Below are 13,004 nucleotides of genomic sequence, written 5' to 3' on the forward strand. Positions count from 1 at the left end.
TTTTTGCTTTCGATCGATCTCTTTCAGGCAACCATTGTGAGAGGAGGAAAAAAAAATATTTTAGTATTCTAACAATTTAGAAGTTATCGTAGATTAAAATTAAAAGAAAATTATTTAAATGGTATTTTTTCCTCTTCTACTTAATCGTCATATATAAATTTCGTCACTATAATGTGATAAAGATTGATGCGCTTAGTTATGTACCACACGCACTCACAGCCAGTAAATAAATACTTTGTTTGCCGGAAGTAAAATACAGTCCGCGATTTTTGTTCGCAATGTTAAGACAAGTTGGATTTGTGTTAATATTTGTTGTAACAAATGTATATTCAGCTAAAATATTAGCAGTCTTCCCTACTCCATCTGTGAGTCACCAAGTAGTGTTCCGACCGCTAGCTCTAGAACTGGCGAGACGTGGTCACCATATAACACTTATAACAACAGATCCGTTTACACAATCAAAAAACCCTAATCTCACAGAAATTGACGTTCACGATATATCATATGAACTATGGAAAAAACACGTCGTTTTGAATTTGGAATTTGGAAGAAAAGAAAATATTTATCCACAGATCGAAGTGGTACCGAAAGTAATGATGAATATTATTTGTTCGCAACTTGAACAAGATTCAGTTCAAAAACTGATTAACAGTAAAGAATCCTTCGATCTTTTAATATTAGAAGGCTGGCTGAGGCAGAATTTGATATATTCTCATATTTTTAAAGCCCCCGTGATTTTGATGAGTTCCTTTGGAGCAATGTTTGCAATGGATGAAGTCAATGTGGGAGCACCTACACATCCCTTCCTCTACCCAATGTTAGTACAACAGAGACTTTACAATATGAGTTTTTGGGAGAAAATTCAAGAATTATACAAACGACAGTGGTTTGATACAGTTTGGTATGCTCGTGACGCTAAGGAAGTTGCGGTCTTCAGAGAGAAGATAGATAAAGATTTGCCAGATTATGAAGAGTTAAGCAATAATATTAACATGTTGTTTATAAATACCCATCCTATGTGGATCAATAATCAACCCCTTCCCCCAAACGTAGTAACCCTTTGGGGAATACACCAAAAACCGCAGAAACAATTGCCGAATGTAAGTAATTTAATATGTAAGTTTGTCTAATTTATTGAAGTTATAAATTTCCAAAAATATTTAAACTTTATAAGAATTAATAAATAATATATATTTGTTTTTTTAACTCCGGTGAACCAGGCATGTTATAAACATCGTGGCATCACGAGACCTGATACCTGAGAACCTGTTACCTTTCACTTTTGTTTAAACATGTGATAATCTGATAAATTTCAGTGAATTTAAAAACGTCCGGGTCAAAAGTAGCTCGTTATACTCTTACCGATAACGCCTATCAACTTTTTAAACGACATTCCATGTTTAAAACTTAATTCACCAATATGAACTCAAGAAGTACCTAAACTCATCAGGATCTTAACTGGATTGTTTTAAAAAAGCTCATGGTAGGCTCCCAAAACAGCACCTCAATTGTTTCGGAATAAGTAACATTTCACGCTTAATTTAAATAGACATAATCTTTTTCGGACCTATGGTTATAAAAATAAATGTGATTATGTTTTGTAAATGTACAAAAAGCAAAAAAACGCGAACCTAATTTATCAAAAATGCTTTAAGACCGACAGAAACCAGCAAACCGACGGAGGTGGGAGAAACCGTTAGTGAAGTGCCATTCCCCAGCATCGGACGGCTTCATTTCGTTGGAGTTTTAAATATAGCGTGACAAAATGTTGGAATAATATCCCTCGTAAATCTCACGTAATATAGTTTTTAATCCGCCCAAATATATTTTTATCTACTTCTTAACAATTATTATTATTTTTAATTTTATTTTTTACATTTTTTTCTTCATTGCTTACACTGCTAACTTTTACTATTGTGGTCTGTGGTGTGGCTGTGGTCTCTGGCAGAATGACTAGGGCTGTGGAACAACTCTGCCCCTCAGCATAATGCTGACCCAGGGCCAATTACAACCACAGCACATACGTACACGTATTACACAATTAAATCTTTTTCTTAAAAAAAATTGTTATCTCTCTATTATTATTATTTTTTTATTTATTTTTTGATTATTGTTATTTTATGTGTTTCTGTGTGTGTGTTTTGTTAGTAATAAATGTTATGTCTATGTCTAAGTATCCAGTGTACGATACCTAGTATCTCAAATCTAGTCCTCATTTTAACTGCTCCTTCGGCTGCTCGTATCTCGTATCCCTGTATGCACTTAATCTAATCAAATATGAGTAGAAGAAATCGTTAGTAAGTAATAACGCTGCCCATTGCCTTCTGAGTTAATCATTGCACTGTATGGTTATCCGTTAAAGGGTTCCAGAGTGCACAGTAGGAATTTAAACGACCACCGGAGCCACCCGCTATTGTTATTAATGTTATACAAGAAATTATTATATTATTTCAGAATCTTCAAACATATCTTGACTCATCTAAACACGGAGTAATCTATATAAGTTTTGGTTCCAACGTGCTCTCATCAATTTTATCGCCAGAGAAGATACAAGTTTTTGTGCGCGTTTTTTCTCGATTATCATACGATATTTTATGGAAATGGGAGACTGATGAACTGCCGGGAAAATCGGAGAATATAAAGATTTCTAAATGGTTACCGCAGTCAGATTTATTGAGTAAGTAATATATAATAGCATTTCTTTGGATACTTTCATATATTGAGTGCATTGAAAGGCTTTATTTATAATGATCTATATTTTCCATTAAACAAAACTTATTATATTATCGTAAAATTCAAACTTCAAAATCAAAAATAATTTATTCATATAGGTATCACAATGTACACTTATGGACGTAAATAAAAAATAAGTATACATTAAATGCTTCTAATTTTACATTTACTGCCAGTTCTCAAATCAAGGGCGTAGAACGGATGAGAAGAACTGACAATAAACTCTCCGCCACTCTTTTTAATCGCCATTTTTTTGTATTATACAAAGTTTGTAAGGAGCTGCAACCATCACACCAGTTTCACATGACATCAGCAGAATGTATGGTGAAATAGGCGCATACACTTACATTCTCGTGGGAACAACACGCAAATACATAGTCAAAAATAACTAACATCACCGCATACACGAATTCAAGTACGACCAGTCACCACAAGTAGCACCCGTTCACGGTTCACTCGTAACCACCAATAGGATATTGACTCACGTTGTATCAGTTGACTTTTTAAAGCATTAATCTAATAAGCTATTAGTCTTTTGAGCCAGACCACCCAAACAATTATTAATTTTCGATTCTGCTTCCCTGTTCCATAAGCAAAAATCAAACCTGTCGAAATATAATCAAATATATACCATAATTAATCACTAAACCTTTATTAGTAATCATTATAATAAAAAATATACAGAATTTACAATTTTCTTAACCTACATAGGAATAATAATTATTAAAAAGAAAATTAAAACAAATTTAAAAAGTTTGGTCCCTGTGGCAGTGTACCTGTCACGTTGTCAGCATTTCCTTGCTGTATTGCCGTACTTATTCGTTAAGCGAGGAAAGCACCAGTCCTGAGTTCACCGGTACTATCTAGCAGGCGCCAACTTAAATATTAAATTAAATTAAAGATAATTTCTACATACGTATATAAAATAAAATTTTCACATTTACGAGATGTTCGGAGAAAACCCTACCTAAATATACTATGTACTACATGAGTCCTGCATGAATTTAGGAATGAGAAGGAATTAAGGATAAAGGGAAAGAGGACCTTACACAGTGGAAGTTGTTTTACGGAGACGAAAAATAATTCGAACGGCTCAGACTGGGAATCAAACCCAGATCATTTGGGTGAGCATTTGGCGCCAAGAGCTCTACCAGTTAAGCTATCCGAAACTCGTAACTGAAAAACCAGCTGTTTAGTTCCAGTCTAGATACCGACTGCAGCGCCATCTGTCTGTCTGATGAATCAAAATCATTCAAATCAGTCCAGCCGATTAAAAGGATTTCAGTGACATACACACGCACAGTAGAATTACATGTATAAAGATAACAGGGTGACCTCACCTATTTATGTTGCTATAAGTAATATTACTTCATTACAGGACACCCCAATATAAAACTTTTCATAACCCAAGGAGGTTTGCAGTCAACAGATGAGGCTATAACAGCTGAAGTACCTATGATTGTTGTTCCATTGCTCGGAGATCAATGGTTTAATGCAGAGAAATATTTATATTATAAAATTGGAATAAAACTCGAAATGGCAACAATTACTGAAAACGAACTTGAAAACGCTATTAAGACCATTATTAATGATAATAGGTACGTACTAATAATAATAAATAACTAGCTACTGTGCCTTAGTATTATGTACATTATTAAGTACGACTATGTAATGACAGTTCACTTTCTTAGTTAACATGTATGTAGCTAACTAGAAGAACTCCTTTCAATTGTGCATCAATTAAATGGTTAAAATCCAACTGTTTCGTGCTCATTTGTTAATAGATTTGGCTTTATATAACAACACTGCCATGATCCTAGAATCTTCTTATAGCATAATATTTTATGGACAACTCCACAAACATATATTAGTCACTGTATAAACTCTTACAGTAAGCAACAAAAAATAAAATTATCTCAAAATATTATTATCTTATTTCAGCTATAGAGATAACATCAGAAGGTTTAATGTTCTATTACACGATCAACCACAGAGTGCATTGGATCGAGCCGCTTGGTGGACAGAATACGTCATACGACATGGTGGGGCGAAGCATCTTCGAGCAATTGCAGCGAATATGCCGTGGACGGAATATTACGAGATTTATTTTGTACTTAAGCTAACATCACTTTTTCTTAGTATTATATTCGGCGTTTTAGTTGTAGTTTATTTGATTTGGCGACGTTTATTTGCGAAGGAAAAGCTTAAGTCTACTTAGAAGTTTAATCATGTCATTGCAACGGATGGAGTTACGGTGTCTCAGCTATTTGTTGATTTTGTTGTCTATAATTATGGTGCAAATAGTCAAGCTTGAACGCCAGCTTGTCTAACTAATCTATGGAAGACCTTGGAGACATCCAAATTAGGAGAGATGAAGTTAGCAATATTATAAAATTAAAGCAATAAGACAGGCCTAGCAAAGGACCGGGTCAATCTGTCGTCGTCGGGATTAGCATTATTTGATTAGATTGGATTAGTAGTAAAATCTAATTATAATAAAGAAAACATACAAAATATTAAGAGTTCTGATCAGGAAGTAGAAATTAAAAAAGTTTAAGACCACTTATATTTGATATCAAATGTGAAAGTAAAAGCAAAAAACAATGAAGTTTATATCAAAAATAAATAGACAATCAATAGCTACACAACTCGCGGGCCGCTCACCAAACTTTTTAAATTTGTTTTTATAAATTTTTAATTATTTTTATCATTACTATGTAGGTTAATAAAATTGTAAATACTGTATATTTGTTTTTTGATTAATAATAAAGACATCACTTAAAAACTATTATATATCAGTTTCCAAGAACACCAAGTCATCGCATGGAGCTCAATTATATGGTACTTAGCCGGAAACCCTTGTTAGATGTGAGTGTTATGTACTATTCATACATACATACACTTGCCTTTATTGCCTTTGTCCTAGAGCATTGTATTAAATTGAATAGAATCAGATATATAAATTTTTCTTCTATATGAATCGTCCCTAAAGCTCAGCATCCTTGCACCGTAGGTTCGCGACCTACGTCGCAGTCAAAAACGAACGTCCCTCTGCGATAGGCGGATCTAGTATAGATGTCCGCTCCACTGCTCGCTGTTAGACCCGCTCTTCCTGACCAACAACAAATAGAATGCTGTGTTGGATGACTTTAGAGGTCATCCTTGAGAGAAAACTCAGGACCCTGTTGACCAAAAAACCAGGACTGTTGACTGGAATGGCTACAAACTGCCCACCGTAGGCTAAAAGACGTGCTCAATTACGACGTTATTGCCCCCATAGAATCGCGTAGTGTAAAGTTCCTACACGAACTAGAATCTCTATTAGCATTTTTAATACACCGAGCAAGCTGTATGAGTAGATAGTCAAAAAGCACCTTATAGATTTCACCCTAGAAAATGGCCACATTTCCGATGACCTGTTTAGCTTCAGACTCGTTTGAACAGAACAAGACAACAGAGTCATGGAAACGGAGAGCCACGGGTGCACTCTTCTTCGACATAGCGAAGGTGTTCATCAAAGTCTGGCACAATGGCTTTGTTTACAAGCTCTACTACCTTACAATGCCAATAAAACTACAGAAGTACACGAGTTCAGAACCGTTCGCTCGATGCGCTAACGCGTAGAGGAACATTATGTTAACATACTTACACGATTTGGGCCCCCTATGAAATTAAGTAAATGATGGTACCATTTACACTCCTCCACCAAACCGGGATCACAAAAATGTACCAATCAATCAACGAGTCAGCGTGTCAGTAGTAATGTAACTATCTTTATCTTTTATAGAGAGAGAGAGACCATAGCATTAAAGGTCTCTCGACTAGTACGTGATGTTGCGAATTGCGGGCAACCAGCCACGCCACTGACCTGTGATAACGGCGTGATAAGCGACACTATCGTGAATAGTTTGCGAATTTGCTTAAAAAGAGTTTCCTTAAAAATACGATAAAATGATGACTCATAAGAGGTAAAAATTACAAGTCAGAGGGACTATATCTATTTGTACGTAAGTAATTTTTGATGAAAGATACTATGATGACACAACAGTCACTACATATTAAAATAACAGCGTTGCTTAGCACAATAATATTTAAACAAAAATACAGACGTAATAGACATAGATAACTGAGAATATATAGGAAAAATCGAAGAATAATAATGATTTCTACTATTATTGTAATCATCTTTCAAAAATCTCCTATTTAAGCATTTCCCTATCCTATACACTTAGCTAAGGAGCTGGTGTGTAAAATATCTGTATGATTTGGTCATGCGATAAATGTATATTTTTTTTCATTTCAGGGGGTTCTAATAAATCGCATGGTCCCAGTTACAGAAACGAGCAAAATCTTTAGTAGAGCTTTGTTTACATTTTTGCATCCTTATAGATTTTCTTCGGTATCTAAATGGTATTGACCACTAACCCCAAATCGAGTTTTTTACAGATTCAAAACTGTGTAGCTTAAAATCTTGATCCATTAAGAAAATTTCTTCGGATTGATCCGATCATTAATTACTATCAATAACAAATACGAATAAATAATATACTTTAATGCTCATATTTATTTTTATCTTTGTTATTTTCTATAAAATGTTTATTGTATGTTCTTGGTTGTTTTTATTAGATTTAATAAAAATTTATTAATTATTTTATGTTATGTATTAACTATCGCACTCTTGCACTTTATAACATTTCTATTTACTTATTTTCTCTTATAATATATACGGACGTTTAATTTAATTTTGTTATAGTTATGTTATTTATGATTAAAATCGATAAGACTTGCTTTAAATATTTGTAGTAAATTTTACGATTATCTTTGTTAGTCTTACTTTAGATTCGCAATGTATAGAATAATACTATTGATTTTTTTGATAACTGCCCACAATTCACATGGGGCAAGAATTCTAGGAGTTTTCCCCACGTCATCATTAAGTCATCAAGTAGTGTTTCGACCTTTGACTCAAGAATTGGCTAGAATTGGCCACGTAGTCACCGTTATCACGACAGACCCAGCATTTAATGACCAAACTCGCCCAGCAAATTTGACGGAAATAGATGTCCACGATGTTTCATACAATCTGTGGATACAAAGAATGAAAGATAAACGTATGGAATTTGGTGATAAAGCTGGCGTATTCAAAGTAGCAGCAGGAATGGCAACCTTTTTTGCTGAAATCATAGAGGAACAATTAAAAACTGAGGGAGTACAAAAACTCATTAATGATAAAAATAAAAAATATGATTTAATTATTATTGAAGCTTGTGCACGACCAGCTATTTTTTTCTCGCATTTATATAAAGCACCGGTTATCGCAATAAGTTCCTTCGGTATGGCTTTTGGAGGTGAAGATCTGGTTGGGGCACCTTCTCATCCTATTTTGTATCCAAACATGATGCATCAAAGACTACACAATTTGACGTTTTGGGAGAAATTTAATGAATTCTACAAGCATTATTGGATCGTTAATATGTGGAAATCGACTGAATATAAAGAATTCAATTTATTCAAGAAATACTTCGGTGGCGATGATGTACCCCCTTATACAGAATTAAATAAAAATGTGGATATGATGTTCTTAAATATTCACCCGATATGGAGTCATAATCAACCTCTTCCGCCAAATGTTATTTCAGTTTGGGGAATTTATAAGAAGCCTCAGAAATCTCTACCACAGGTAAAATCAATCTTATTTATTTTAATAAAAAAAACAAAAATTTCATCGTATTAAAAGACGATTATAATTGAACGATATCTAATATTTATTTTGCTTACCGAATTAAAAATTAGGTTTTTAATGCTTTGATACTATTTAGGATCTCAAAGAATACTTAGATTCTTCGAAGAATGGCGTGATATACATTAGTTTTGGATCAAATGTTCGCTCATCATTGTTGCCACCGGAGAAAATAAAGATTTTGATAAAAGTTTTATCTAAACTGCCGTATAATATACTATGGAAATGGGAGACGGATGTTCTTCCTGGAAAATCGAAGAACATTAAAATAGCGAAATGGTTACCACAATCAGATCTGCTACGTAAGCTTAAATACATATATATAGGTTTATTTCTACACTAATATCAAGTTTCATTTGTATATTATTTTGTCATGAAAGTGTGCCTGATACAGAACCTACTTTCGCATAAAAACTTATTACACAAATATTTATGGGTAGGTAAATATAAGTAGGTACCCAATATCAATCAGGCATCATTTCATGGCAAAATAAAATACATTTACACAAATATTACGTTATTTTTGACGTTTCCAGGCCATCCAAATATTAAGTTATTTATAACACAAGGAGGTCTTCAGTCGATGGATGAAGCTATGAATGCTGAAATACCACTTATAGGGATACCCATGTTTGGAGACCAGTGGTATAATGTTGAGTCATTTGAGTATCATAAAATTGGAGTCCGAATTGAGTTAGATACTATCACTGAAGAGCAATTAACAAAAGCTATTGGAACCGTTATACATGACAAGAGGTAATGAAATAATAAAAATAAATATAAAACGTTTTAGTTAGCCTTAATACCGTGACACGAAAGAATAATTTCACTGTATTATCGTCACTATAATTTGAATTTGATTTACACTTCGGTCTAAGTAACACGTGGTTGGCTATGCTAACACCAAACATTAAAAAAGTCGAAATAATTGAATTTCACGGTATTTCGTTTACTACAAAATAAATTTAATTTATACTTTAGCCTCAATAACACGTGGTAATCATGATATTGAATTGTAGCTTATATGACACGTTTGTCGGTTTACCATAGCAGTGCCATCTATTGATTACTTGCTCAATCCAGTCAATCTGTTCGAATCTTTTGGAGTTAACAGATAATTGTGACTGTCAATTAATTATAGACAAATAATTTGCAATAAAATAAAATTGATCTTAGCTATCCTATCTCTTAAGTTGGACCAGACTGCTCACGGTGTGACAATTTAATTTAAAATCGGTTAAGTAGTTTAGGAGTCCATCGCAGACAAACATCGTGACAGGAGATTTATATATGTTAAGATAAAAGGGGTTAGTTGCGTTCTTATTAGGAGAATACATATGGGTCAGATGAATTTTGGATTTGCCTCAATAAATGCAAACAAAGACAAAGCATGTGGATAGGGAATACCTTCTGAGCCTATTAAACCGACAAATTGTGTATTGCCTCGAACAATGGTGCGGGAGAAATTACCACAAATATCCGATTAATACTCGTAAATAATATTTTCCCATAATATTTTTTTTATCTACAGATAAAATGTTTCGTTTTCTTATTATTTATCGTCGGAGAAACAAGGAAAATTATTAAATAAATAAAATTACTAAACTACTATAGATAAAATATATCTAATCTAGTTATTGAACGATATTTTTCAGCTATAAAGAGAACATTATAAGGCTCAATAGGCTTATGAATGATCAATCCCAAACTGCATTAGAACGCGCGGTTTGGTGGACAGAGTACGTATTGAGACATGGTGGAGCGAAACACCTTCGAGCAGCTGGAGCTAATATTTCCTATTTTGAATATTATGAGATAGAATTTTTATTTAAATTAGTTTCATTAGTGTTTTTATTTGTCGCGCTTATTTTGTATTTAATATATAGATTATATAGAATCATTGTACCAAGTATATTACGTTCAAAAAAATCGAAAACATTGTAATTTCTAGAGGTTATTTTATTATATGTAATAATAAATGTTTTGTTATTAATATTAAGTACTCTATTCTAAATGTAAACATTTGTATGGTTCATTATGATCGTCTGAAATTACTGTGTATACAGAATAGATATATTTTAAAAATAAATTGTTTCTTTCGATATCTAAAAGAAAATCTGATTATAAAATTCTGAGGCTTTTTTATATATTATTTCTATATGCTATATAATAGAAATAATGTTATATTAATAAAATTTAAATCTACATATTTATTAGAGTCTCAGCAAAAAATATTCTATTCGAAATGGCTACCTTTATCTTTTAGGCTTTTAATATATTTGGTTCCAATAGATTTACGCACTGTTTACAATGGAAATGTTGCCACTGCTTCATCCAAATAATTTTTAAGAGACTGAATGTTCTCTTGTCGTTATTAGCAAGCCATGTACCCTAATACTGACCATAATTTGAAGTCTTTATAAGTTGAAGGTTAGAGATTTTGGGTTGGGTTCTGGGCTAGATGAGGGCTAGTCTTCAGCTCTTATACGTAAGAGTGTAGCATACTGCTGGAATGTACATAGTATATTTTTAAAAAGTGTATTGCTAATTCTACTCAACATTTTTTCACAACATGATTCAATACAGTATCTTGATACACTTTGCCTGTAGTTGTCACTACTTTGTCACAAAAATTTAGTTTTGTGAGTCCTTAATGAGAAACGCAAAGTTCTAACAACACGCGGCCGCTCCGATCTTTTTTGGTCTTCGACAGAGGAAGTGTTGTTGTATCTGTTGATAGTACGATATCCGAACATGCAGCTGAGCTTTTTAAGTGTCGCCTCCATACCCACTTTGTGCAAGGCGATAACTGCAATCCTATTTTCTTTAACACTCTATTCCATATTAATTGTAATTTTATAATGAACAAAGAAATATGTGAATGGCGCAAAAGTTTTTAAAGTTCCAAATTCAAAATAATTACAAAGTTGAAAAGAGAAGAGTTTTTATGCAACAGTATTTATGGCCAGATCATATATGTTTATATCAATGTCTGAAAGTAAATCTCTTTATAAAAATACTTGAAAGGCTTTTCTAATTATATACTATAATAATAGAAATTTACATGAAAATGTACTAAGGTTAAGAAAATCGTAATTATTTACGTAATTAAACCTTCAGAGTATAACACAAATTATGAGCAAATAGATATATTTAATGTAACTAAAAAATGTTTAAAAAATAATTTCAAAAAACTTTGGTTATTCTTTGTTATTCTTCCTTTACATTAAATATATATTATAAATGATCAATGAATCTTAGAACTTAGAATTTAGAATTGATTATAATTACATATATACTTTGTTATATTTTTTGTATATATAGGTGTGCTGTGCTTTGTTTATGTTTGAATGTGTATTCCGTGTTTGGATTATGTGTACATTGTAATTGTTTGGATATTGTTTAGTTAGTAGTAGCTGTAGGAAACTGTTGAGCAAATAAATAAATAAATAATAGTAAATACTGTATAATATCCGTCAAAGTATAATTAAACTACGAAATAAAGGGATATATCTAAACATGTAGCAGTGGAGATTGTAATACTAGTGGGCTTAAGAAACAAGTTTACAAGATTGTAAGATTTTAATAGCGGATTGATTTTTTTCCTAATGGAGGTATTTTCAAATAAGTTTATATTGGTCACCTCATACAATAACTTTACACAATATTTCCTCCAACTTTTTAAAAAAAATCGTAAGATTCAATCAGTGGTCTGTAAACACTTAAAATAATGCAGTTCTCAATCTCCACACAGGCTACTACCAAAGAGTGTTCTACAGACAGACACACGATGTCATTACGCTCTTTAGACTTTAAATTTTTATTAACAATAATCAAAGAGCCCCCCATAAATCGCTGATAATCTGCAAAACGAACTTGCAACTTGGTGCTGGTCAAGTTTAAAAATAATTTTGCGTTCTATAAGCCAATGTTCGGTTAGCCTGTCCACTAGGCTCACATTGTAACAATGGAGGTTCTGCATTTGTCTCATTAAAATTACACTGGCAATTGTTGATAAATGACAGGAAGCGTTGTTCATTGTATTGAGACAACAGTAGAACCTCATCGATGGCCAATATGTGCTCCCCTATTTGTTACTGGGCACAACTGTATTTATCTGTCATCTTCTCAAGATAATTATGAAGACTTGTTATCCTAGAACTCAATGTCAGTTTCATATTTATTTTTTACAGCATCAATCTCACTTGAAAATATTTTACATTGATTTATGAAGTATTTCTAAAACCTTTTTGGTGTAGGCTTCAGATTTCTGTGCCTGTTTGACAATGATAACTGGATTACAAGGTATAGTTATCGATATTCTTATTGCATAATAGCAACAGAGTATAACCAGACACAGGCTCTCTGCTCAACAGGAACAGTGCCTTCATTCGTTACATAATTGTAACGCGAGTGGTTAATATAAAGTAAAATTAAAATCAACTTTCAAGGTTCTGAATGAGAGTTACCTTAGAATCATGATAAGTCACAAAAGGTAAAATGTCCAGAATATTATATTATTTTGTGCGTA

General features: G+C 32.8%; 2 protein-coding genes across 2 annotated transcripts; both read left to right on the plus strand.

The window, feature by feature from the left end:
• Window positions 1-271: 271 nt before the first annotated feature.
• LOC123711472 (UDP-glycosyltransferase UGT5-like) lies at window positions 272-5,441 on the plus strand. The gene is made up of 4 exons (XM_045664080.1): window positions 272-1,100; window positions 2,455-2,677; window positions 4,112-4,331; window positions 4,675-5,441. The coding sequence occupies exons 1-4, from the start codon at window positions 279-281 to the stop codon at window positions 4,949-4,951; spliced, it is 1,542 nt and encodes a 513-aa protein (XP_045520036.1). The 5' UTR covers window positions 272-278; the 3' UTR covers window positions 4,952-5,441.
• A 2,132-nt stretch (window positions 5,442-7,573) lies between these two features.
• On the plus strand, window positions 7,574-9,233 carry LOC123711473 (UDP-glycosyltransferase UGT5-like). The gene is made up of 3 exons (XM_045664081.1): window positions 7,574-8,413; window positions 8,553-8,775; window positions 9,010-9,233. Exons 1-3 carry the CDS (start codon window positions 7,580-7,582, stop codon window positions 9,231-9,233), a joined length of 1,281 nt encoding a protein of 426 aa, XP_045520037.1. The 5' UTR covers window positions 7,574-7,579.
• The last annotated feature ends 3,771 nt before the right edge of the window (window positions 9,234-13,004 follow it).

The sequence above is a fragment of the Pieris brassicae genome, chromosome 6 (genome assembly GCF_905147105.1).
Source record: "Pieris brassicae chromosome 6, ilPieBrab1.1, whole genome shotgun sequence".
Taxonomy (NCBI): Eukaryota; Metazoa; Arthropoda; class Insecta; order Lepidoptera; family Pieridae; genus Pieris; species Pieris brassicae.

Bases quoted from the DNA above. Each gene is read 5' to 3' on its own strand.
- LOC123711473 (XM_045664081.1), top strand. From the start codon at position 7,580: ATGTATAGAATAATACTATTGATTTTTTTGATAACTGCCCACAATTCA. The intron at 8,414-8,552 runs GTAAAATCAATC...GATACTATTTAG, and splicing joins CTCAGAAATCTCTACCACAG to GATCTCAAAGAATACTTAGA. The intron at 8,776-9,009 runs GTAAGCTTAAAT...TGACGTTTCCAG, and splicing joins ACCACAATCAGATCTGCTAC to GCCATCCAAATATTAAGTTA.
- LOC123711472 (XM_045664080.1), top strand. From the start codon at position 279: ATGTTAAGACAAGTTGGATTTGTGTTAATATTTGTTGTAACAAATGTA. The intron at 1,101-2,454 runs GTAAGTAATTTA...ATATTATTTCAG, and splicing joins CGCAGAAACAATTGCCGAAT to AATCTTCAAACATATCTTGA. The intron at 4,332-4,674 runs GTACGTACTAAT...ATCTTATTTCAG, and splicing joins ACCATTATTAATGATAATAG to CTATAGAGATAACATCAGAA.